The following is a 27,567-nucleotide window of genomic DNA, read 5'->3' on the forward strand; positions in this document are numbered from 1 at the left end:
TAAGTACAGTGGTTATCTCAGAGTCTTGATAAAAATGCACCAAGCACAATGCCTCCTGGTTTGTAATAAGATGTTACCACTACTACCACTACTATTTATCTATTACCACTGTTATTACTGCTCTTGCTACTACCTACTACTACTACTCTTACTACTATCACTGCCTCTACCTACCATTTCTGCTGTTATTACTACTGTTACTACTACCACTGCCACTACCTAACATTACTGCTGTTACTACTACTATTACCACCTATTACTACTGTTATTGCTACTGTTACTACTACCACTGCTACTACTACTATCTACTATTACCTACCATTGCTAGAGTTATTACTACTGTTACTACTACCACTGCTGCTACCTTCCATTACTACTGTTACTACTACTATTACCACTGTTATTGCTACTATTACTACTACTACTACTGCCTACTATTATCTACTATTGCTAGAGTTATTACTACTGTTACTACTATCACTGCCTCTACCTACCATTTCTGCTGTTATTAATACTGTTAATGCTACCACTGCTGCTACCAACCATTACTGCTGTTACTACTACTATTACCACCTATCACTACTGTTATTGCTACTACTGCTGCTGCTGCCTGCTATTATCTACTATTGCTAGAGTTATTGCTACTGTTAGTAGCTACAACCACACATTATTACTACTCCTACTCTTTGGACTTCTAATAGACAATAAATGTTTACCGAATTGAATTTGCCAGGAACCACGCTAGCTGGCCAAGGTGACTGGAATTCAGTCTCTGAGGAAGAGTAGAGTGACATTAGCTGAGACAGCAGCTACTGACCAGGCCTTCAGAAAAGGGTCCCCAGGAAGGAGGAAAAACTACAGGGAGGCTTCTCTATAAAGACCACAAAGCCTACTGGAAGTTGCTGCAGGGAGAGGGACAAAATGAGGAGGATTTGGACTCTGATGGTGGAACAATGTCCTTGTGTTGCTGGGTATACCCTAAAAAACATATCTCCAAGAGTAGACGTCCTAATGTGTTTAATATGTTTTTGATGATGAAGATGATGATGTTGATGATGATGAGCAAATTACCTAACATGCCTTGTATTTTTGAGCCTCACAAGAACACTGAGTGTATATCCTATTATTCTTGTCATTTTACAGACCAGGGAAAAGACAGAAACTCAGAGATCATCATTTGCCAAGATCACACAGCTACTGACTGATAGTGTGGAAATTTCAACATAGTTCTCTCTGAATCCTAGACCTATGCTCTCAACCACTGCAGGTTATTAATTCCCTAACTGAGTTTCAGGATCTTGTGGGGGCCAGGATGGAAAGGAAGGATGTAAGGAGAAAATGACCATGGGGGTGGGGTCCTCAAGGATTCTCTAATTTAGTGGTCTCAGCCTGGGACAGTTTTGCTCCCAGGAGACACTTGGCAATGTCAGGAGACAGTTTTGGTTGTCACAGCTGTGTGTATATGGAGGGTGCTACTGGCATCCCGTGAGCAGAGGCCAGGGATGCTATTGAACATCCTACAGCCCCCTACAACAAGTAGTTATCTGCCCAAAATATCGATAGTACTGAGGTTGAGAAATCCCACTCTATACTGAAAGAAGCCAATGAATATGGTTAGCTATCCCTCATAAACTTTGCTATCTAAATATTGGTTATCACCTGAAGCTCAGTGATCCATTTCCAAGTGATCTGATGTAGCCAACTGGCAATGCCTCACTCATATCCCGTAAGTACTCACTGCTGCAGTACGTAACCACGATGGGATCCTAATGCAGCCCCTGTAGCTCTGCACCTAAGGGCTTTCACTTAGCCTGTGTGTCCGGCAGGCTGGAAGTGCTGAGGGTTACCTCCAGGACCAAGCAGCCCATGGCCAACAATGGAAGGAAGTTGGATGATAAACACTCCAGCCACTTGGCTAAGTGAGGTGTTCTATGCTGTCTCCTAGAGGTCCCTAGTGGAACTGACACTCTTTTGCCCACAGCTGTGACCTGCTCAGGAAAGCACCTTGCATTGACTTCCTTTCCCTCTCTTCTCCAGCGCTTCCTGGTACCACCCCCAACCTAAAATAAACTACTTGCCCACGTCCTTAACTCATATCTGCTTCTGGGGGGAGCCAACCAAAGATACCTGGGTCACAGGATAAGACTAATAACCTGACTGGTGGTGACTCTGTCCAAAGCCTGGATCTGGCAAAAAGCTTCCAAAATGTACTGGTAAAATAGTCTGGTCTCTAAAAATGTTGGAAAATGGGACATCCCTGGTGGCGCAGTGGTTAAGAATCCGCCTGCCAATGCAGGAGACACGGGTTCGATCCCTGGTCCGTGAAGATCCCACATGCCGCGGAGCAAATAAGCCTGTGCACCACAACTACTGAGCCTGCACTCTAGAGCCCCCGAGCCACAACTACTGAGCCCATGTACCACAGCTACTGAAACCTGCATGCCTAGAGCCCATGCTCTGCAACAGGAGAAGTCACTGCAATGAGAAGCCCGTGCACCGCAATGAAGAGTAGCCCCTGCTGGATGCAACTAGAAAAAGCCCACGCGCAGCAAGGAAGACCCAATGCAGCCAAAAATAAATAAATAAATAAACAAACAGATAAATAAATAAATAAAATTTTTAAAAATGTTGGAAGAAACTTAATGGGTATGGGGAACTTTACCTTTTAGCCGTGTGGTGAGGAGAACCCCTTGCCATATACACGTGCACCTCTTAAGCACTCATGCAGACCAATAATACTGTAACATGTTAGTAGGCGCCTTTCAGCGGAAAAAATTATACAGCCAAATAATTATGTAAAACCCTGTGTTGACTAAGGCTAAACAAGTTTCTTTACAGCAGGATATCTCAGAGCCTTTAATATGCTTATGCATGTTATTACCCTCTAGGAAGGAGCAAATTTTTTTTTTTTTTTGCCACACCACGCAGCTTGTGGAATCTTAGTTCCCTGACCAGGGATTGAACCCCTGCCCCCTGCAATGGAAGCACAGAGTCCTAACCATTGGACCACCAGGGAATTTCCAGGAGCAACATGTTTGTCAGACTGTTTGGCCACAAACTTTTTGTCCTTTTGTTAAAGGGCATCCAAACATTACAAGAGCTTAAAAGGTTTTCTGAATGTTGTTTTCTGCCCGTCTACAGTCTCATCTCCCACCATCTCATCTGTATATTTCATAGTTTAGCAAAGGTGAATTATTTGTACCTCCCAAATATGTCCAGGTTTTACCCTTCCCTGTGCCTTTGCATGCAGCTCTCCCTTCTGTCCAGAATGTCTTCATCAATTCTCCTTGTCTTCCTGCTAAATTCCTCTTCATCCTTTCAAACCCAGCTCAAATGTTACCTCCTCCATGAAGCCTTCCTTCTACCATTCAGATACTTTAAAGTTGCATCATATAACTAATAAGGACCTACTGTATAGCACAGGGAACTCTACTCAATACTCTGTAATGGCCTATATGGGAAAAGAATCTAAAAAAGAGTGGATATATGTATATGTGTAACTGATTCACTTTTCTGTACACCTGAAACTAACACAACATTGTAAATCAACTATACTCCAATAAAAGTTTTTTTAAAACTTGCATCACAATTATTTTGTTCCTTTGCTGTCTCCTCTACTGGACTGAGAGCTCCATGGATGCAATGCTGATCTATTTTCATCTGTGCATCCTTAGTTTATATCATAGTTTCTAACAGACAGTAAATTATTAATAAGCACTTTCAGAATTAAGTTAAACTGGGTCAGATTTGTGAAGTTGACATATCCAACCTTGAACTAAACTCACTCAGCATGTTATGAGGGAATGAAAAGTAACATCTACCTGGTAACCACTTGACAAAGATCCAGTTGAGACAGGGAAGCCCATGGCAACTCCACATAGTTCTTTCTCTAAAGAAACAAACATTTCATCCCTCTGGAACAGGAAATAAAGGCATAAGTCGGATTACTGGGAAGTAAGCAAAGTTGAACCTACCTCTAAGACTAGCAGACGTGGATGCCAGGGGGACATGGATGGTGGTGTCTCCATGTGCTGCTTCATTGGGTATCTTTGTGATATGCTCCACAATGCCATCAGTCCCTGCAAGAGAGGGTAGGGAAGAGACCTAGAGTAACTCATCTCATCCAGAAGCAGAACATGGTCTAAATAGATCCACTTAATTTGACTATACAACGCATTTCTTCTCAACCATCTGTATAGATTGGAACCAGGACTGTGTCCATCCTTTCACCCAGAGATTCATCCATCTTTCTGTCCATCTATCCCTATATCTACCCATTTATTCTTCCATCCATCCTTCCTTTTATCCTTTCTTCCTACCATGCATCTTTCCTTTCATATTTCCTCTCTCCTTTCTTTGCAACTTTTCATCCCTACAGTATTTCCTTCAATCTTTATTTCCTTCAATCCTTTCTTCCATCCATCTTCCTTATTTTCATCCTTCCCTCTATACATTCATCCTTCCTTCTATACGTCCATCTTTTCTTCTTTCATTTATCTATCACTCCATTCTTCCTTTCTTCCCTCCTCCCATCCAACCACAGTCCTACCTTCTTTCCATTCCACTCATCACTTGCTTACTGAACACCCATCACTCAACTATCGAGCCACATTTTAAGACATGGGTCAATAGCCATCAATGTGTCTAACCTGATCGTGAATTGTTAAAACTAGTTTGGGAAATAATCAAATCACCCTTCTGTACATATTGTGTAGTGAACAGGTGCTGGAGTAGTTGGAGGGCCTTGTTGGATTTGTGTCCAGAACAAAATCTGGCGTCAAGTTCAACTTATCCAAGGAATGGAATCCTCCCAAGAAGTTCCCTACCTCATCTACTGTTCTTTTGGAGGTGGTGTTTCTCCTCCTAGGTCCTAAGTACCTCCCACATCCATAGGTACTTTGTTCCCTCGATTTTCATTCACTCACCTTTTTCTTTCCCTTTTCCCTTGCTGACTCTCTTCTCAGTATAGAAACATGCTCAGTTTAAAGGAGGAATCTCTCCTTTTATCCATGTATTATTTTATCTGTTGTTTCAGTCCTCTAAAACTCACTGATGCTCTCTTCATTAGAATCCCTGAGGACCCACATGTTGTCAGAGAACTTCTCACCTCATTTCAATTTGGCTATTCTGTAGCATTTGACGGAACTGACCATCCCTCCTTCCTAAAACTCTCTCTTCCTCTGGCTTCTGTGAGGCCAGAATCTCTTGCTTTTTCTCCTATTTCTCGGACCACTCCTGCCTAGCCTAATGGCTAAGAACGTGGGTTCCTAGTGCCATATAGTCTGAGTTCTTATCACTTCCCAGCTTTAATGATCTTGAACAAATTACTCAACCTCTCTCTGTATCAGTTGAGTCATTTGTATAATGGGCTTATAATAGTCCCTTCTCAAACTGTGTTCCAATGAGGAACTTAATAGAACAGCATTTGACACAGAATAAGTGTTCTATAAACATTTGTTGTTATCATTATTGTCATCATCAACATTAACCGTAATGTTACAACATCCATCATGGTACTATAATTATTCAACTACTTGCTTATTTAGCTTTGTTTCCCCAGTGCTTATTTCAATGCCTGGACATGAAAATAGATCAACATATATGTTTTCTAAAGGAATTTCTGGTGCAGTAATAAACTCCTAAGTAACTCCTTTTTACCTGTTGGGAAAGAAGCCATTTTCTATGAGCCCCAAATAATGAGAGTGTAGGAGCAGTGGGTCCTTACTTGTCAACTGGGTTGAGTGTGGAAGAACTTGAGAAGAACTTGTCACTGTTCCCAAACCAACACTCTCTGTCATTCTGGTATCCATAATGGTTGGTAAAGATGTCCTGACTGGCTGTGTCCAAGTCTGCAAAGTACTGGCTGTAACCAAGGGTAATGCAGCAGTGCTTCGGCTCTCTGCCTCAAGGTTGGTGTCTACTGTTCTTGGGGTAGCTAGTGAGGAAGTAATCCAATGGGTGAGTGGGCCGTTTGAAGAATCAGTGGCACGGAAGGTCAAAAAGGGGAATGGTATTGAAGATGAAGAAGGTAGACTCTCTGCAGTGGTGGGCATAGTAGCATCCCCAGGGCCTGATTCTGTCCTAGAAAATAGACTGACTGAGATGGCACCTGGAACTCCAGATGTAGCAAAGGAAGCCATGGCCTCAGACAAAGAAGGCGTTACTGTGTTATTAGCAAAAATGGTCTCAGCTGAAGACAGCATATCTGTGCTTAGGTGACGTGTATTTTCTGATACAGGCACAGAAAGATTGGATCCTGGGACAGTTATGCCAGCAGACCCTGTAATGGAGGGAGAAGTGTAAAAGCGTGTGACTGTTTCCACTGGAATGTCAGTATACTGTGTAGACAGAGGCTGATCTGGGGATGATACTTTCACAGAGGACATAATATCAGTCTTCGGACCCTTCAAACCATGAGTGGACAGAGGCGATGAAGGTGTGTTTGTGAGTGTGCTTGAGCTGGAATCCAAGGCTATTCTTGTCTCCTTCAGTCCAGGAGTCAGATGAGAAAGTGTCTTGGTCTCAAAGGAGGAAGGCATTGATGTGGAAAGAGTGGTCTCATCCACGGAGAAAGCAGTACCCATAGGATATAGGGTGCTGGAGGACTCAGGGAAAACTGGGACAGAGGAACTTTGTTCATGTCCAGAACTGCTGGAAACCACAGTACTCATGACTCTGTATATGGAAGGAAGAATTTTCGCTGTATCTATGGAGAATTCAGAAGTGGAAATTCTCTCAACTGTGGGACTACTCAAACTTGGAGGTAACGTGGTCACTGCTCCCAAGGTTGTACCCAATGCGTCTTTGGTCTTCCCCAGACTACGGGTGTGAAGTGAGGTCACAGAGGTAGGAGAGGAGGGGCTCCTCGCTGGTAATGTGGCTGGCTCAGGGGAGGGTGTTGTCCTGGTAGATACAATCACTGGCGAAGATGGAGAGCCAGTTCCTTTCACAGAGGCAGGGCTTGTCCAAGACACATCCTCGAGACCTCTGCTCCTGCGAGTGGTCATCTCTGAGTGCGTAAAACTCTGAGTCACAGCCGAGTGAATCTCTGCCCCTGAGGTGTTGGTTGTAGTGCCCATGGTAAGTGGGTTCTGTGATGTATCCTCAGTGGGAGCTCTTTGGGTGGTCATGGTCACTTCTGCAGATTCTGTTGTCCCAGGAGAGGCAGAGGGCCTGGTGACGATGCCTGTAGGGATGTCTGGCGACATTGTGGACTGAACAGGGCCAGGCATGGACGTGTGGCTAGAGGAGATGGGTTCTGTCGTAGCGAACTCAGTAGTCGTATCAGTGGGAACTCTGGAAGGGACGGTGATTTTCCCTGGGGCTGAGCTGTTTTGCTGGACGGTGCTGATCTTCCTCAGTTCAGGAGTCAGAGAGGATGTGGAGTCTATCTCAGACATTGTAGTTTCTAAAGAGTGAGGCATTGATGTGGAACCACGGGTGTCCCTAGAGGTGGAAGGAGTAACCGCTGGAGACGTGATATTGGATGCCTCTGAGACAGCTGGGGCAGAGGAATGTGCTTCATGTGCAGGACTTGGGTTGGCCCCATGGGTCGCAGCTGTGTTTCTGGAGGGCTGAATTGCATCTGTTCCTGTGGAGGCTTCAGAGGTGGACAGTATGTCAGTGGTGGTGCTAGTCTCACTTGAAGGTGAGCTGGACACAGGTTCCACACTTGTACTCAATGTGTCTTTGGTCTTCCCCAGACCACGGGTGAGAAGTGAGGTCACAGGGGTAGGAGAGGAGGGGCTGCTCGCTGGTAATGTGGCTGGCTCAGGGGAGGGTGTTGTCCTGGTAGATACAATCACTGGCGAAGATGGAGAGCCAGTTTCTTTCACAGAGGCACGGCTTCGCCAAGACACATCCTCATCACCTCTGCTAATGGCAGTCATCAGCTTTGTTTGTAGAGTTCTCTGAGTCACAGCTGCATGGATCCCTACCATGGATGTTTTGGGTGATGTGGTACAGCGAAATATGTCCTGTGATGTCACTGCAGGAGTACCTGTTTCAGTGGTCACAGTTTTTTCTGTTGATTTTGTCATTGTGGGGAAAGTAAAAAGTTTTTTGATGGTTTCTGTAGCATTTATTGCTGACGTGGTGGAAATAGCAGGGCTTGGATTGAGTACACTACTAGAGGAGATGTCTTCTGTCCTTGTCACCTCAGTAATAGAACTAATGTTCACACTAGGAAGGATAATGGTTGGCTCTGTGGATGAGTTGGTTTCCTTGGAGGTGCTGGTTTCCCTCAGTCCAAACATCAAGGAGGGACTTGTCTCAGTCTCAATTCTTGTAGTCTCAGAGTAGCTAGACTTTGGGGTGGAAACCGTGGTTTTCCCAATGGTGGTGGCTGTATTCATTGGAAATACGGCTTTGGATGGTTTTGAGTCAGTTGAGGCAAAGGAATGTGATTCATGTTCATAAGTGGTGGTCCCCACATTGGTTATGGCTGTGTTTTGAGAAGTTTCTCTACTTGAGCTTTTCCCCTGATAGGTGCTGGTATCCCTCAGTCCAGGGGTCAAGGAGGATATTGAGTCTGTTGCAATCTTTGTAGTTTTGGAAGAGTCTGAAATTGACGTGGAGACAGTGGTGTCCCTTATGGTAGAAGAGATAGCCATTGGAGATGTGGCTTTGGATGGCTCTGTGTTGGCTGGGACTGTGAACTGTGATTTATGTGCTGAACTAGTGATCCCCATATCGGTTACTGTTGAAGAATGAATTGTTTCTGTATCTGTGGTGGCTTCTGAAGTGGTCAGTATCTCATGCAAGACGTTGTTCACACTTTCAGGTGTACTGGTCACAGGTTCCAAGCTTGTGTCCAAAATTTCTGTGGTCTTTCTCAAGCCAGAGGTGAGAACTGAGGTCATGGAAACAGGAGAGGAGGTACTGTTCCCTTGTAATGTGAAAGGTGCAGGAGAAGGTGAGGATGTGGCAAGGATGGGTTCTAGGGAGGGGCGAGACCTGGTTTTTTCCACAGAGGCAGGGCTTGTCCACGACACATCCTCAGGACCTCTGCTCCTGAGAGTGGTCATCTCTGAGTGCGTAAAACTCTGAGTCACAGTCGAGTGAGTCCCTGCCCCAGAGACCTTGGTCGATATGTCCAAGGTAAGTGTGTCCTGTGATGTAGCCCCTGGGGGACCTGTTTGGGTGGTGATGGTCATTCCTGAAGATTCTGTCATGAACATGGATATAGAGGGGCTGGTTCTGCTTTCTGTAGGTGTGTTTGGAGAAGTTTTGAAGTGAGCAGGGCTTGGGATGGATATCCTGCTAGAGGAGGTAACTTGTGTCCTGGTGACCTCAGTAGTAGCATCATTTGTGGACACATTGGAAATGACAGTGCTTGTCTCTGTAGCAGAGCTGGTCTCCTGGTAGGTACTTGTCTCCCTAAGTCCAGTATTCAGAGAGGACACTGACTCTCTCTCAATCTTTATAGTCTCAGATGAGCCAGACATTGCTGTGGGAGCAGTAATGTCCCACATGGTAGAGGAGGTAACCACTGAAGATGTAGCTTTGGATGGCTGTGTGTGGGCCAGGACAGGAGAATGTGATTCATGTCCACAACTGGTAGTCTCTACGTGTGTCGTTGCTGTGTTTGTGGAAGGATGAATTTCTTCTATATCTGTGGTGACAAGCATCTCATCTGAGCTACTGCTCAAATTTGGGGGTAAACTGGTATCAGTTTCCAAACTTGTCCTCAACATGTCTCTGGTCTTCCCCAAGCCGAAGTTCTCAGGCAAGAGACCTGAGGTCACAGGTAGAGTAGAAGAGGTACTTTGCCCTTGTGATGTCAACAAAACATGAGAAGATGAGATTGTGTCAGAGATAGGTGCTAGGGAAGAGGAAGATGTGGTTTCTCCCACAGAGGGAGGGTTTGTCCCTGACACACCTTCAGGACCTTTGCTCATTTGAGTGGTTATCTTTGACTGTGGAAATCCCTGAGTCACAGCCAAGTAAGTCCCTGACAAGGAGGCTGTGGCTAATGTGTCCATGGTAGGTGCACTCAGTGATGTAGTCCCAGAAGGACCTGTTTGCATGGTGGTGGTCATTCTTTCAGAGTCTATTATGTCAGGTAAGGTAGAGGGCCTGGTGGCGTCTGATGACCTTGTGGACTGAGCTAGATCTGGGCTGGAAATTCTGTCAGAGGTAGTGACTTCTGCCCCGGACACCCTAGTAATAGCAAAAGAACTTAGGGAATGGACACTGCTTATCTCTGTGGTTGAGCTGGTATCCATGTAAGTACTGGACTCCCTCAGTTCAGTGGTCAGGGGGTAATCAAGCTGTCTTCCAGCCCTTGTGGATTCTGGCCAGGTAGTTGTTAATGTGGAAACAATGGTATTCAGCATGATGGAGGTAGTATTCATTGGATATGTGCCCATCGATGACTCTGAGTGGGCTGGGACAGTGGAATGAAGATCATGTTCAGAATTTGAGGGCCGTACTATTGTATCTACTGTGTTTGTAGATGGGTGAATTGCCCCTTTGTCTGTGGTAGGTTCAGAAGTGGCTATTCTCTCATATGTGCCATTTTTCCAATTTGGAGATGAAGTTGTCCCAGATTCCAAGCTTATGCCCAGTAGATCTGTGGTCTTTAATAAGCCTGGGGAGTCAGTAACCTCCTTGATGGTCCCTCCTGAGACAGAAGAGACATTTACCACCTCAGTGTTCAGAGATGTGCTTGAGCTTGTTTCTTCTTCCCCCATCCAGGAATGAGATGTAGCTTTTGCCTCTGTTGTAGGAGTCCTTATCCCATTCACCTGGGGAATTGGATATGGAGTTCTTACTGTGTATGGGATTAAATCCAGAGTTGTTGCTTCTGGTCTAGACATATGCCCTGGATCTGCAGAAGCTGTGACGTGAAGCTGGGTAGAACTCTGCTCTACTTCTTTGCTAGCAAGATCTGGCCTCCCTGATAAAGTGACTTTAGAGCTATTTACCATTGTAACAGGTGTGACCTCACTTGTAATGTCCTCTATGGAGGAGGGCAGCTGTGAGGTAGTTGGGCTGATCATGTTCTCCAAAGGGAGTTCTGAAGGAGTTGTAACCTCCTGAAGAACTGAGGTAGAGGTTATGGCTGATGACACAGAACTCCCAGTGGCCCAGTCAAGAGTGGACAGAGAATCAGGCAGAGGAGTAGATGGGAGGATCTTTGGGATAGTCTTTGTATTTGGATGGTCCATAGAAGCCATTGAAACATGCAAGGCTTCTGTTTCTCTTCTACTGGGAGTCCAACTTGTGCTTAAAATGTCAGGAACTGAGGTGCTCATCCTCTCGACACCAGAAGTTGAGATGGGCATAGATGCAGTTGTGTCTAAAGGACTCAGTGTCCTTACACTTGTGCTGGCCTCTGTCTTTTCAACTGATGCAAAGGAGGATGGGACGGCTAGGCTGGTTCCAATGACAGTCACAAGGCCATGGGGGGCAGACACAGAGCCTGATTCAGTGCTTGACGCTATGGATGAAGTTGCGCTCATTGCAGAAATTGCTTTAGGAGAACCTGTGACTTCCAAGATTGAAGCCATGTCTGTGATAGTCCTGGGGCCTGATGTTGGGGCAGGAACAGCTGTGGATGACCAGGTGGGCGGGTGCTGTAGGGCAGATGTGCTGGTCTCTGTAGCCAGGGTGCTGTCCATGGTGCTCACACTTCCTTTTGGGTGGGGCATGGTAGTCAGGACTGAATTGGTTTCCACAGTGGTGATGGTGGTGGTGACAAGTGGAGTGGGAGCTATGGTTACCTCCATGTTGCTCACTCCTGCAGGATGTGAGGTCTGTGATAGTTGCCCAAGAGTAGAGGCAACATCACTAGTTACTACACTTGTGATGGTCGCCAGTGTCTTAGACCCCACGGAGGGGAATGTGACAGATGGTGAAGAGCTCATTTTTCCTCCTGAGGCATTGGTGATGCTGGTAATGTCTTGGCTTTCAGAGGTCAGAGATGCTAATGTGGTTTGTTCTACGGAGGTTTTAGGCAATGTGTCTTTGGCCTCAGGGGATTTACCAAGAATCAGGTTATTCCCAGTTGTCTGCTCTGACCATGGGCTAGCAGATGAATAAGCCTCACTCACAGATATACTTGCCTGTTGTTCATCTGTCATTGTATCTTTACTCAGAACAGTGGAAGGAATGACTGTGATGTTGACCCTTGTCTTGGTTATAAATTCAGATTTATCTGTCACTGAGCTCATGGTTACCATCTGGGTTGTCACAGAGTCCGGGATGGCCACAGAGTCTTCAGGACCAGTGGAAGATGTGTTGAGAGAGACATGTGTGTCCACGGTGGTCCCTCCAGTGGAGCCAAGCCACATGGATAAATTCATTCCAGTTGTCCTTGGAATCAGAGTTGGGCTTCTTTGTGGACCAGTCCCTATGTTGCCTTTAGGATTTGACTCTCGGGAGACAGAGGACACTGTGCCCAATAACTTTTTGGTCCCTTCTGGAGTCCCAAGATGGGGGTTGGTCCAAACCTCAGATGGGGAGAGTGAGACCCATTCTGTAGTTGCTGTCCCTTTTGTTGGTGACTTGGCTGGTGTCATGAATCCTGTGGGCAGGTGAGGGAGGCTGATGTTGCCGCTCTCTATGGCTGTGGTCTGAAGTGTGACTGGTTCCACTGTGGTCTTCGTAGGGACAGTTGCTGTTGAAGTATTCCAAGAATTTCCCAGAGTGTACTTCATCTCTGGGCTGGTGCTGGGCTCCTTGGAGCTTATGATTTTGAAGGCTGTAGCCATTTCTGGGCTTCTTGTGGACATACCTGTGATTAGAAAGTGAGTTGGTAGGAGATATGCAAACGGTACAGGAGTCCTGATTGACAGTATCATTTGTTCCTTCCTGTGATTTCAACTCAAACTATTTCCTATTTCTCCAGAAAAGAAAATGTTAACCCTCTCATACCACATTTCAAGACTCTGGACACCAGGGAACATACTGACCATCGCCGAAGATGGATCAAAGTGTTAGGGTTAGTGGGGTGAGGGCCTTGCCCCTCTTGTTTACTCGGGAGAAATTGTTACCTGGAACTCAGTGTACTACATACCCTACAAAGAAGGGCTCTTTGTACAAGGAAGGATGTGATGAACCTGGATTCTACCCATGCACGAGGCTTTCCCTACCCTATTTTACTTTCCTCCTTGGAGCCTGCCCTTGCGGAACCAGTTTCAGCTTATAACTTCGAGCCTCCTCTAGATGTCCCAAATCTTAGTTCACTGAAAAGCCACTTAAGGATTTATATTTGAGAAGCAACAGAATAGAAGGGTGATAAAATTCTTTTCCTTTGCCTTCAACCTCTTTCAAATTCATCTGCTCTCTGAACCCTTTTCCTATCCTTGAGGTAAAGGGCATGTAACTGCCACAGGGATAAGGAAAGCTCGACCTTCTAAGAGCACTCTTTTTCAAATTATCCTCACCAACTTGGCGTAGCCAAGGACCATGATCCCTTCCTCTACTGTAACAAAAGAAAACTGTATCACCTCAAGTCTGCCTGTGTCCTCGCTGTCACCACAAAATTCCAGTGAGGATCTCCGATTTAGAAAGATCCTTCACCCTGGTGCAAGAGAAAGTGTGGAGGGAACTGACCCTGTGGCATTTTCTCCTGCTGAATTGATTGGCTACTAATCATATAAATTACTAAGGTGAAGCAATAACAGTGTTCCGTTAATACAATCTCTAGGAAAAAAAATAACGAACATCTTCAGAGTGGCAAGAAGCCAAAGAAATCGATTTCAAACCTAGTCATTTTACTTCCTTAAACAATCCAATTTTTGACCCCAGGGATGACGAGAGAGGACCCAAATGGGTCCTCTTAGACTTGAAGAAAATAGAGATGATGCTCGTACTTACCCACATTGCTCATAGTCGTAAGAGATGTGGGGTTACTGGTTGGCCAAGTGGTACCTCCATGTTCTCCTTGACTCAGCTTCCTGGTGGTGATTGCCACAGACTCATCAGGGCCTGAAGTAAAAGATAGAGGTGTTACCTTTGCATTCCCTAAGAATACGGACCTATGAGGAACATACTCACTAGATACTGGCTTAGCAATGCCCTCATTTGTCTCTGGGAAGGCATTTAAAGAGTAACTGTCTTTTTTATATTAAATCAAACCCTCAAGATGGTCATAAGGGATGGAAAGCTTTTTGTTAATTGTGGGGACTTCTGATCTGATTGGTCTCAACATATAAATTTTTAAAACTATCTGTCTCCTTAGAACAAGTAGGGTCTTCATCTCTCCATTATACCTTTATTCATTTTGAAATATTCATATATAACATGAGTTAAATCCAGCAAAATTGTTGTAGTTATTGAGGAGTCTGGCTCCTAGGTAAAAAGCTGTGTGTGATTCTTCAGGCCCAACCATAGGCAATTACCTCAAGGATATTAGCTTCAAATAGGAAATCCGTCCTCCCCACACCAGACTTTGTGCACAGCCAATACACTGAAGTTGCTCAAGACAGTTGCAGTCAAGGACTTGGGTCCCTCTTGACCAGCCATGCTCTTATGCATTCCTAGACCAGGAGCCTTCATTCCTAGGTCTCTTTATTTATTATTATTTTTTAATAGATCTTTATTGGAATATAATTGCTTCACAATACTGTGTTAGTTTCTGTTGTACAACGAAGCAAATCAGCCATATGCATATGCATGTCCCCATATCCCCTCCCTCTTGAGCCTCCCTCCCATCCTCCCTATCCCACCCCTCTAGGTCATCGAAAAGCACCAAGCCGATCTCCCTGCTGCTTCCCACCAGCCAACTATTTTACATTCGGTAGTGTATATATGTCAATGCTACTCTCACTTCGCCCTAGCTTTGCCTTCCCAGCTTCATGTCCATTTTCTATGTCTACCTCTTCATTCCTGCCCTGCAACTAGGTTCATCAGTACCATTTATTTTTTTTTAGATTCCATATATATGCGTTAGCATACGGTATTTGTTTTTCTCTTTCTGACTTACTTCACTCTGTATGACAGTCTCTAGGTCCATCCACCTCACTACAAATAATTCAATTTCGTTTCTTTTAATGGCTGAGTAATATTTCGTTGTATATATGTGCCACCTCTTTATCCATTCATCTGTCGATGGACACTTAGGTTGCTTCCATGTCCTGGCTATTGTAAATAGAGCTGCAATGAATGTTGTGGTACGTGACTCTTTTTGAATTATGGTTTTCTCAGGGTATATGCCCAGGAACGGGATTGCTGGGTCATATGGTAGTTCTATTTTTAGTTTTTTAAGGAACCTCCATACTGTTCTCCACAGTGGCTGTAACAGTTTACATTCCCACCAACAGTGCAGGAGGGTTCCCTTTCCACCACACCCTCTCCAGCATTTATTGTTTCTAGATTTTTTGAAAATGGCCATTCTGACCGGTGTGAGGTGATACCTCATTGTAGTTTTGATTTGCATTTCTCTAATAATTAGTGATGTTGAGCAGCCTTTCTTTTCATGTGCTTCTTGGCCATCTGTATGTCTTCTTTGGAAAAATGTCTATTTAGGTCTTCTTCTCATTTTTGGATTGGGTTGTTTGTTTTTTTGATATTGAGCTGCATGAACTGTTTATATATTTTGGAGTTTAATCCTTTGTCCGTTGATTCGTTTGCAAATATTTTCTGCCATTCTGAGGGTTGTCTTTTTGTCTTGTTTGTAGTTTCCTTTGCTTTGCAAAAGCTTTTAAGTTTCATTAGGTCCCATTTGTTTATTTTTGTTTTTATTTCCATTACTCTAGGAGGTGGATCAAAAAAGATCTTGCTGTGATTTATGTCAAAGAGTGTTCTTCCTATGTTTTTCTCTAAGAGCTTTATAGTGTTCAGTCTTACATTTAGGTCTCTAATCCATTTTGAGTTTATTTTTGTGTATGGTGTTAGGGAGTGTTCTAATTTCATTCTTTTACATGTAGCTGTCCAGTTTTCCCAGCACCACTTATTGAAGAGACTGTCTTTTCTCTATTGTGTATCCTTGCCTCCATTGTCATAGATTAGTTGACCATAGGTGCATGGGTTTATGTCTGGGATTTTCATCCTGTTCCATTGATCTATGTTTCTGGTTTTGTGCCAGTACCATATTGTCTTGATGTCTGTAGCTTTGTAGTATAGTCTGAAGTCAGGGAGTCTAATTTCTCCCGCTCTATTTTTCTCCCCTCAACACTGCTTTGGCTATTTGGGGTCCTTTGTGTCTCCATACAAATTTTAAGATTTTTGGTTCTAGTTCTTTAAAAAATGCCATTGGTAGTCTGATAGGGATTGCATTGAATCTGTAAATTGCTTTGGGTAGTATAGTCATTTTCACAATATTGCTTCTTCCAATCCAAGAACATGGTATACCTCTCCATCTGTTTGTGTCATCTTTGATTTCTTTCATCAGTGTCTTATAGTTTTCTGCATACATTTCTTTTACCTTCTTAGGTAGGTTTATTCCTAGGTATTTTATTCTTTTTGTTGCAATGGTGAATGGGATTATTTCTTTAATTTCTCTTTCTGATTTTTCATCATTAGTGTATAGGAATGCAAGAGATTTCTGTGCATTAATTTTGTATCCTGCAACTCTACCAAATTCATTGATTAGCTCTAGCAGTTTTACTTCTTCTTTTCCAATTTGGATTCCTTTTATTTCTTTTTCCTCTCTGATTGCTGTGGCTATTTGGGGTCTTTTGTGGTTCCATATAAATTTTAGGATTTTAAAATTCTATTTCTGTGAAAAATGTCATTGAAATTTTGATAGGGATTGCACTGAACACTCATAAACTGTTGGTGTTAAGGTAAATTGGTGCAGTCACTATGAAAAACAGTCTAAAGATTCCTCAAAAAATTAATAATAGAACTACCGTATGATTCAGCTATTTCACTTCTGGGCATTTATCCAGAGAATATCAAGACACTAATCTGAAAAAAATATATGCACCCCTCTGTTCATTGCAGCATTATTTACAATAGCCAAGATATTGAAACAACCTAAATGCCCATCAATGAATGAAAGGATAAAGAATGTGTGTGACACACACACACTGGACTACTACTCAGTCATAAAAAATGTGAAGTCTTGCCATTTGTGACAACATGGGTGGATCTAGAGGGTATTATGCTAAGTGGAATAAGTCAGACAGAGAAAGTCAAATACCATATGATCTCACTTAGTTGTGGAATATAAAAAACAAACATATAAATAAAATACTGCATAAATAAAACTGAATTTAAAAAAAAGAAATAAGTGAACAAACCAAACCAAACAAAAACAAACACATAGGTACAGAGAACATAGTACATGTTATCAGAAGGGAAATGGAATGGGTGGAGGACGAAATGAGTTAAGAAGATCAACCCTATGGTGATGGAGGAAACTAAGCTTTTGGTGGTGAGCATGCTGTAGTGTATATAGAAGTCGAAATATAATGTTGTACACATGAAACTTATATAATGTTATAAACCAATGTTACCTCAATAAATGAAAAAAAAACCCCACACAGTTCAAGCATCTCCTCCTCTGGAAAGTCTTCTTTAAAGCTGTGATATTGTAATTTACAATAAGAAATATTTATTTGGTCTTTGTCCCCATTTCTGGCAAAGAGCTCCTAATACCCTTGGAATTTCCTGCATGATGAGAGCAATAAAGGTGCCTTTTGTCATGTTAATGAGGTGACTTTTAAAATTGATGTATAGTTGATTTACAATATTATATTAGTTTCAGATGTATAGCCTAGTGATTCAGCATTTCTACAGCTTATATATACTCCATTAAAAATTATTACAAGATAACAGCTATATTTCCCTGTGCTATACAATATATCCTTGTTGTTTATCTATTTTATATTGGGTTGGCAAAAAAGTTCGTTTGGTTTTAAGCAAAAATAAAAGACACATTTTTTCATTTTCACAAAGAACGTATTCATTAACCGAACGAACTTTTGGGCCAACCCAATACACAGTGGTTTGTATCTCTTAACCCCCTACTCCTAACCTGCCCCCCCCTTCCCTCTCACATTTGGTAACCACTCTTTTGTTTTCCATATCGTTGAGTCTGTTTCTCTTTCGCATATACATTCATTTACATATTTGTTTAGATTTCACATATAAGTGATATGATTTCACATATAAGTGATATCATACAGTATTTGTCTTTCTCTGTCTTATTTCACTAAGCATAATATTCTCTAGGTCCACCCACTTTGCTGCAAATGGCAGAATAATACACCATGATCGAGTTGGATTGATTTCTGTGTAAATGCTCCCAGAAGCCCTGACAGAGATAAGCAAATGGAAGGAGAACACTGGGGCCATTACTCCCAAGGACACACAGCCGCCAATGCCAAGAACCCCAGCACACACACACACACCCCTGCTGAATGGCACTAAGTTATCCACATAATATAATAATTCATTATCATTATTTCCACCCTATAAGCTTCTGGGTTGGAAGGAGCCAGCTTCCTAGAATCCAGGGGAGGAGAAGAGTCTGTGATAAGATAAGGCCATCCCAGCCCCCCTCATACTGACTGGCTGAACCCCTAATAAGAAGGCACATATCCTAAAGAGAGGTGGACTTACGCACAGCCTGAATCCTTTGGGGGCTTCAACTAGAAGAAGCAAGAAGTTAGCTCCTCCTCTTGCTCCAAGGGTGAGCAGGGATTCAGCTCCGTAGCGGCAAGGGCTCTGAGTGAGGGTCCACGTCCAGTTCTGTTGTGACCCGACTTCTCTGGGGCCTTCTGTCCTATCCTAAGCAGGCTGCTTCTTTCTCAGGGTCCAGGTTAGGGTGCTTTCTGCCCTTAAAGCTCAGTAGAGGGGAGGGGACCTCTCAGATGCAGGTAGCACTCATCTGCCATCAGGTCCCACTGAGCTAAGCGCTCAAACATGCAAACTAGCACTCGAAAATGAATACAAGGAAAGTGCAATAGGGATGCAGTGACCTGCAGGTCCAGAATTTATTGTCTCCTGGGGCTTCCTGGTGTTATTATCTTGGTTCTATAGTCACTGGTTCTGAATGGCTCCAGACGGTCACGGGCCTGTGCTAGGTGCTTTCCATATGCCTTCTTTGTTAGTCAGTGAAATTATTTCCATTTTACAGATGGACAAACTGAGGCACAGAGTGGCAACACTTTCCAAGGTAATGTAGCTAATGAAGGGCAACGCTGATGACTGGGTCTATGTTTTTTGGACTCCCCATCCCACTGCCGGTTGCTGCCGGGAGTACCTCTTCGTTTGGTTGCATCCACCCTGCCAGGTCCCAGATACCAGAGGCCTGGTCCTTCCTCCCCAGCAGGCAAATTGCAGGCTCTCTCACCCCTAGAGCTGAGGAGCCAGCCTTGCTTATAAGTAGCAGGGGTGTAATCAGACATAAATGGCTTCCTTTGAGGTGGTGGTTGAGGGCAGGACCTCCAGACTCCGGGGGATCTTGCAGGAGTTTGCTCTTGATAACTCAGGGGATGATGACTAGCCTACAAAGCTTAGGGACTCAAGGTTTAAAAAAAAAGAAATGACCCTAGAGCTACACTGCTTCTTAACAATAGTGATAGGTTTGATCTCTTTCTTCTAGAGTCTGTCAATCTGGCTTTTTCTTGTTCTTCTTTCATTTGTTTCATTCAGCAAACCTAAAATATTAGGTAAATACATCTATTGTGATTACCCTATCACAATATTCATTAAATAAACACATGTATGGAAATATGTCCTTAGGATTCTGAATATTTAACCAGAAAAAAACATGGAGTTTTGTTACACATTTTAAATGTCAATTCTTATTTTTGTAAGATTAATACATTTATATTTATAATAAATCTCTAACATACTTTTATCAAAAAAAAAGGATGAGGAGGATGGAATAAAAAAATAAAAGCAAAAATGAAACTGACTGTGACGATGAGGGTAATAAATCTAGGAAGTACGGAGTCTCAGACAACTCAGAACAGATCCTGAAACAGGAATGCAGCCAGAATTCAGAATTCCTGCTCATCCACCCAGGGGAAAGCTGCCCACCCGCACGGCCCAGCACACCACAGAAGGCAGAGGCTCATTCCTTGTAAACTGAGTGATGCTGGAAGGAGACAAAGCCCAGGGCTTTTCCTTCATCCAGCTGGGTTTCTCCCCAGCATGGGGGGCTGTGAACTGCCTGGGTTGTAGGCTCAGGCATGGTTGCTGCCGGCAATTGTGTTTCTAAGAGACAGTTCCTACACTGTTGGTGGGAATGTAAATGGGTACAGCCACTATGGAGAACAGTATGGCGGTTCCTTAAACAACTGAAAATAGAGCTACTATGTGATCCAGCAATCCCACTCCTGGGCATATATCCAGAGAAAACCATACTTCAGAAAGATACCTGCGCCCCAATGTTGACTGCAGCACTATTTATTGACACAATAGCCAGGACATGGAAACAATCTAAATGTCCATCGACAGAGGAATGGATAAAGATGTGGGGCTTCCCTGGTGGTGCAGTGGTTGAGAATCTGCCTGCCAATGCAGGGGACACGGGTTCAAGCCCTGGTCTGGGAAGATCCCACCTGCCGCGGAGCAACTAGGCCCATGAGCCACAACTACTGAGCCTGTGCGTCCGGAGCCTGTGCTCCGCAACAAGAGAGGCCGCGATAGTGAGAGGCCCGCGCACCGCGATGAAGAGTGGCCCCCGCTCGCCGCAACTAGAGAAAGCCCTCGCATAGAAATGAAGACCCAACACAGCCAAAAATAAATAAATAAATAAATAAATTTATTAAAAAAAAAAAAAAAAAAGATGTGGTACATATATACTATGGAATATTACTCAGCCATGAAAAGAATGAAATAATGCCATTTGCAGCAACATGGATGGACCTAGAGATTGTCATACTGAGTGAATAAGTGAGACAGAGAAAGACAAATATCATATGATATCGCTTGTACATGGAATCTAAAAAAAATGGTACAAATAAACTTATTTACAAAACAGAAATAGAGTCATAGGTGTAGTAAACAAACTTATGGTTACCAAGGGGGAAAGGGGGCGAGGGCTAAATTGGGAGATTGGGATTGACATATACACACTACTATATATAAAATAGATAACTAATAAAGACCTACTGTATAGCACAGGAAACTCTACTCAATACTCTGTAATGACCTATATGGGAAAAGAATCTAAAATAGAGTGGATATATGTATATGTATAACTGACTCACTTTGCTGTACACCTGAAACTAACACAACATTGTAAATCAACTATACTCCAATACAAATTTTTAAAAAGACAGTTCTTTGTCCCTGAAGCATCCTCCAAGGTTCATGCCCCAGATGAGCCATGTTCTCAGAGACAGGCTGTGAAGAAGACAGGGACTCAAAAAATAGGCTGGACACTGTCCCCAAGAATGTCCCCAAAAGGAGAAGCTGGACCCATGACAGGATTGGGGACAGAGCCCTGGCTGAAGTGGGGGGGGCATGTGGGTACCACTTGACACAAACCCAAGGGCTCTTCCATAGGGCCCTGTGAGGATGGAGCGGGGTACAGAGGGAGAGGGGGCAAAGCTGGATGCTTCTCTAAGAGCCTCAGGAGGGTTGAGGACTGAGTTTGTCCTGGGGCTCTCAGAGGAGGTTGCAGCTGTCAGAAAAGATGTTTTGCTTGTCTTCATGCCAGTGCTGGCCACCTGAGCTTGGGTTTTATTTTGAACAGTTCAGATGAACTAGCATCCCCTCAGGTTATCAGGGCATCTGTCATGACTGGGGAATGAGGCTGCAGACCAGTAGTCTCCTCCTCCTTTATTCATGCAATGAATATTTACTGCATACCTACTATGTTCCAGGTACTGGGACAGGCTGCCTTACACATAACTGGTCAGAGGGTACAATGTATTTCTCATTATGGATCCCAGTCTAAAAAGTCTGCTAGATGCTCCTGCCTCAGCTCCTCCTCTGCTATCCAGCTCTGCCCGGCTTCCTTCCCAATCCCATCTCTTCTCTCATCACTGGGGTCACTGGGAAGGTGGCGGGGTCTGAGTTCACAAGGGAGCTGGTGTCAGTATCACTGGGGATTTACAGAGCCAGGCTGCCTGGAATAGAGGCCCAGCTCTACCACGGACCAGTGACTCGACCTTAGGCAAGTCACATAACTAACAGTGCCTCGGTTTTGGTTTCCTTATCTGCAACGTGGAAATGATAATGGTATGTACTTCATCAGGTCGCTAAGAGTATTAAATGAATTAATCTATGCAAAGGGCTTAAAACAGTGTCCGGCACACGACAGTGTTCTCGATTGTTGTATGAATATGATTTGTCAAAATTCGCCAAAGACTGAACTTTATGTGAATTAAAATTTAAAAATACAAAATAAAATAAAAATAATATTATTACAACTCATTTTAGCATAGCACTTAGCACAATATTATTATTATTATTATTATTATTATTATTATTATTATTATTACTACTACTACTAGAGGGAGGAGGTAACTTGGATCAGAGTTACTCTTAGGGAGTGGGTCAGAAACCAAGAAAGTGGGGACCAGAATAAGAATCAATGACGGGGAGCAGGGGTCAGATTCACTGTATGTTGGAGAGTCACAAAGCTGGACGCCCAAAGGACAGCTGTCCCAGAACAGCCCTTGTAAGGGGCAGCGTGGTCCAATGGAGGCAGGTGAGACTGGGCAGTGTGGGATGAGAGGTCCAGAGAGGCTGGGGGACAGCCAGGCAGGATGCCCCACTGCAATGTCTGTTCCCTTGACTGTTGTGAGGCCCGGCTCCACGCAGGTATGGGGTCAGACGAGCTGGGGCAGCTCCTTGGGCATCTCCTCCCAGGCAGGGACCCAGCAGGGGGGTGCAGGGAGGGGGCGCCCAGCCCAGGACAGCAGGGGAAATGCCAAGCCCATCCCCACCTGCAGGAGGGGCCTCCGATAATGGGCAGAGTCCACTGTTCCTACCCTGCCCTGCCGGCCCATCCTGCACCCACAAGGGACTGCTGGTGGGGGTGGTCCTTTGGGGGTTTCAGCACCAACCGTTCCCCAGGGCAGAAGTCCTATCTGCCCTGGAAGGAAAGACCTAAGGGCTCTTCTTCCCACCTGAGAAAAGTGAGGGCATGCTGCCAGGAGAGAAAGAGGAGGACCCCCTGCAAGAAAAAAAGAGCTCGCTCTCTCTCTCTCACACACACACACACACAGACACGCACACACACGCATGCACTCTCCCACATACTTGTGCACACATACAAATTCAGTAACACACGCGCACACACACACACACAAATGCACGCACACACACAGCTGGAACTCAAGTCCTGGAGTCCGGGATTTCCTCCTGGTTCTGCCCCAGCTCTCTTCATGGATCCTCAGTTTCCCCATCTTTAAAGCAGAAATGACATCAGAGCACACCTATCCCCGTGTTGCACTGGGTTTCACTGGGATGTGTTAGTCATGGACCCACAGCAACAGCGTCCTCCCCCTTCAAGTCTTTGCTTCTCAGGCAGGCTTCCCCCAACCCCGCCCCATTGAAGAGAGCAACCCGCCCCCCAACACACTCCAGCACCCCAGATTCTCTGTCCCCAATTTTTCTCCTTATCACCTCTTAATACTTAAATACCTAATTTACTTACTATTGTTATGGGTTATGGTCTGTCTCCCCCTGCTAGAATGTCAGCTCAGCAAGGGTCTTTCTCTTGCTCACAGCTGGCCTGGCATTTGCCTCCCACAGCTCTGGGCTTATGATGCATTAAGGCCCATGGGCACAGCTCTGAGCCCTGAGCAGGAGCAGGAAGATGAGGAAGCGGGCTGGTACCTGTGCCCAGAAGCCAGACCTGGATAGTGTAATGTAGAGTGTGATGTTTGGAGTCAGACACACTAGGTTTGAAACCCAGATCTACCCTGGTCACACGAGAAACCTTCTTCTTTGAGCTTCTGTCCCCTCACCTCTGAAATGGGGATGGCCATTGACATCACTCTGGAACTTTGGGTCTCCCTGAAGGCGGGAGGGGCTCATTTACCTGCTCGCCTGGGGCAACCTTGGGAGCATCAAGTGACCAGAAGGACAACCTAGGTATAAAGAAGCCCAGGGCTGCCCTGCCTGCCTGGATCCAGCACCTTCCTTTTGGGGGAGGCCACACAGTAACTGGAAAGAAAGGTGACTCTATTGCTTGTGATTGGGAGAAAACATGAGCAAACCTTTCCTCTTTTCCTGGAGCTGAGTCACAGGTGGTGAACGATTCTGAAATACTGGCCAGAGCAGGTTACACTCTGGAACCCACCTCTCAGCTCCAGATACCCTCCACGCACACACCTACTCCCTGCAATGCCCTGTCCCTTGATAACCTCCCTCCCTGGACCTCGGATATCTCAGCCAAGCCTGGACTGGGGTGATGACTGTTGTCCAGGGACCCAGGAAGGGGCTCAACAGCACAACAAGATCTTCATGCTGTCAGGGCCCTGCTGGGAGGGGCAATGGAGAACAGCTATCTCCCCTGGAGGAGGTACTCAAGGGCCAGGAAACAACCAGGAGAGGAGAAATCCTCCTCAACCCTCAGTCTCTTCCCAGGCAGAGGGTAAAGGTCAGGACTTAGGAATCATCTAAAAATGGGTGTTCAGATCCCTGCTGTGTGACTTTAAACAAAAGGCTCAACCTCTCTGAGCCTCAGTTTCCTCTTCTGTAAAATGGGAGGCAATATGCCCCTATTCTCACCCACACAAGCTCAATCCAGATAACGCAGGTAAAAGCCCTGGCACATACATCTCCATATCCCCTCCCCCTTGCGTCTCCCTCCCACTTTCCCTATCCCACCGCTCTAGGTGGTCACAAAGCACCGAGCTGATCTCCTTGTGCTATGCAGCTGCTTCCCACTAGCTATCTATTTTACATTTGGTAGTGTAGATATATATATATATATATGGCTGATTCACTTTGTTACACAGCAGAAACTAACAGAACATTGTAAAGCAATTATAGTCTAATAACAATGTTAAAAAAAAAAAAGCCCTGGCACATAGTAGGCACGCAATACAAAATGATGATGATTGCAGTCCTCTGGGATCTTGGGGTGTTTCAGCCGCAGGGGCAAAGAGGGAAAAAGCACAGGATGCAGATGTGGATGAAGCTGCACCAGATGGGGTCCAGGGTGGAGGGAGAGGTGAGTGGGAATGGATCGCCCCCAGCTCTGGAATTTTTTAAATTACTCTTTGGGGAGATAGCAGCTCAGAGAGGTTAGGTGTCAAGCCCAAGGACACACAGCCTGTCAGCACTGGATTTAGATTTCTTTTCATCTCTGCCCAGGGATTAAGGGAGTCTTTCCCAGTGTTAAAGTCAAGAGTCCTGAAGGGTGTCTGAATTGATATTCCAGGGGGATCCCTGCCCTGACAGGTGTCCTGTTTACTGTGGAATTGATGGGGAACTGGGGAGGAGTGTCAACCCTTAGTCCAGGCAACCAGCCCTCACTGGGGCAGGAGCAAGAGTCTGCTCAGTTCAAACAGCCCTCAGCATCAGACTCTGAGGGAGCCTTGGGGTCAAAAGCAGTTAAACAGCCTCTGTTTGTGGTGACGTGCTTTGGGGACAGCTCAGGGGGACACGCCCCATCAGAGGTGGTGGAATTGTCTGATACAAACCCGCCCACAATTCAGGCCATTGTGTGGGTGCCTTACAACGGCGTCCAACCGCAAAGCTCTTCCAGGGGCAAGAGCTGGCCTGGGTGACTCAGGGCTGGGGGTCTGGGGTGCCCTCTCCACCTGCTTCAGGAGCTGCAGCGAGGCCTGAGTGGGTGAGGAGGCGGCCCCCCCTACTCCGGGTGGCTCCTGGGCTGCCAGTGTCCAGGGCCTGAGGTCCTCAGGATGGGGAAGCAGGATGACCCCACCATCACTCTCCTTCAGGCCTTAGTGGCTTCCGTTTCCCAGACAAGCATTGAGGACAGTCCTTTCTCCTGGGAGGAGTAAACGAACAGATATTTAAGCACCTGGCACATAGTAGATGCCCGTTCTCAGGTTATCTTGGACACCAGAGTGGTTTGGCTGGAAAGCCCTGACTTCCTGCCCAAGGAGGCAGCTGGAGTAAAACAGTCCGGGAGTCTAGGCAGCCCTGGAGCCACACGTGGGGGAGCTTGGACCTTCTTTCCATAGGGGAGAGAGCCCAACATCAAGCTGGACTCCCAGCTTTTCCTGAGGCCAGTGGGTTTCTCTGGTTAGCCAGACCCAAGCTGATCCCCCAGATGACCAACAGGCCTGCAAAGTCCCCCTTGAGAGCCAAGAACATACCTCCCCTAACCCTCACAGTCTGCCTTTCTGCTCCCACCCCTCCCCTCAGCATCCCCCCTTCAAGCAGCCCAAATGCGCTCACATCACATTGAACGACCCAAACACACCTTGCACCTTCCTGCCTCCTGGCCTCTGCCCACCCAGTTCTCCCTGTCAGGAGTGCCCTTTTTCTTCTTCCGCTAATTGCACCTGTAGAAATCCCTGCCAACCGAACACCACCCTGCAGTTTAGGCAAACCCTCACCTCCAGAACCCCTAAGGTGGCAAAGCTCCTGCTCAGCCTTGTACCAAGAGAGCCTGGGCACCCCTCTGCCTCGCCCACCAGCCTGGAGCTCCTGCAAGCCTGGGGCTGTGACTTGCTCATTTCCCACCTGAGAGCTGAGCACAGGTACTGGGATCAGAGGTGTCAATAAAAAACAGAAAAAAAACAAACAAACCCAGATAGATAACCAATAAGGACCTACTGTATAGCACAGGGAACTCTACTCAATATTCTGTGATAAACTATATGAGAAAAGAATCTAAAAACGAATGAATGTATATGTATAACTGAATCACTTTGCTGTACACCTGAAACTAACACAACATTGTAAATCAACTATACTCCAATAAAAAACAAAAAACAACACACCCAAACCCTAGGGAATGAACGTGTAAGTGAGCCAGCGAAAGAAGAGGTGCCTGGGTATCTCTGATCCAGCAATATTTAATTCACGATGCAGCCACTGTGTGAAGTCTCCCCAGTCAGTTTGGAAAACGTAGCCTCACCTGGCTGGCTGTGATGGAAGCCTTTGCTGAAAAGCAAAAGCCCTTGTGGCTGCCCCTGTGGGGGGCTTGGGAAGCTGACGCGCCTGTCACATCTGCCCCTCTTTTCCAGGAATCTGTCCGACTCCTCCGCTGGGCCCAGCTCAGCCCGGCTTACCTGGCCCGCAGGTGAGGAGGAGGGTCACAGTCAGAGCCACCAGCTGCCCTCGCCGATGGCGCCCCAGGTGTGCAGGGCTTTCCCTGCCCATGCTCCTGCCCACCCACCCGGGAAGTGCTCCTCACACCCCGAACGAGTCCCAGTGACTGAACCCAGCCCAGTTGAGCCAGCCGGGCTCCTGGGAGGGCGTTGAGGACACGCCTTGCTGAGCTTCCCGAGAGGGGCAGGGCCTGCCCTAGGGGGAAGCAGTGGCTCGGTGGCTGGCAAAGGTCAGCTGGCATTATTCAGTGCCCTCGTGGCGACTAACGCCTGCCGACTGATACCCTTTGTGAAGAGGGGCACAGGGGATCCCCACCCACCAGACTCAGCCTGGCTCCCGAAAAGCCTGTTGCCAGACCAAGAGACGCCCCCCTACCCCACCCCACCCCCTGCCCCCCACCCAAGGGTCCGGCTGGCCTTACAGGTGAACAGGAGGCTGACCATAGATCTGTCC

The 27,567-nt window shown here is 45.6% G+C and overlaps 1 protein-coding gene and 1 pseudogene across 2 annotated transcripts in view; one reads left to right on the top strand and one right to left on the bottom strand.

The window, feature by feature from the left end:
• Positions 1–27,567, top strand: part of LOC309658690 (protein LRATD2 pseudogene) — a 249,426-nt pseudogene that overhangs the window by 49,518 nt on the left and 172,341 nt on the right. The window lies entirely within an intron of this gene.
• On the bottom strand, positions 1,144–27,434 carry MUC16 (mucin 16, cell surface associated). The gene is made up of 4 exons (XM_082457440.1): positions 27,075–27,434; positions 13,825–13,935; positions 5,726–12,739; positions 1,144–4,079 (listed from the first exon to the last, which is right to left on the bottom strand). The coding sequence occupies exons 1-4, from the start codon at positions 27,163–27,165 to the stop codon at positions 3,907–3,909; spliced, it is 7,389 nt and encodes a 2,462-aa protein (XP_082313566.1). The 5' UTR covers positions 27,166–27,434; the 3' UTR covers positions 1,144–3,906.

The sequence above is a fragment of the Balaenoptera physalus genome (genome assembly GCF_965194825.1).
Source record: "Balaenoptera physalus genome assembly, chromosome: 3".
Classification (NCBI taxonomy): domain Eukaryota; kingdom Metazoa; phylum Chordata; class Mammalia; order Artiodactyla; family Balaenopteridae; genus Balaenoptera; species Balaenoptera physalus.

What these genes read in the sequence shown, in the direction of transcription:
- MUC16 (XM_082457440.1), bottom strand. Translation starts at nt 27,165, where the DNA reads ATGGGCAGGGAAAGCCCTGCACACCTGGGGCGCCATCGGCGAGGGCAG. An exon ending in CCTCCTCACCTGCGGGCCAG is followed by an intron (nt 13,936 to 27,074) that starts GTAAGCCGGGCT and finishes CTTTTACTTCAG; the next exon opens with GCCCTGATGAGTCTGTGGCA. An exon ending in ACACTCAACCCAGTTGACAA is followed by an intron (nt 4,080 to 5,725) that starts GTAAGGACCCAC and finishes CCTCTCTTGCAG; the next exon opens with GGACTGATGGCATTGTGGAG.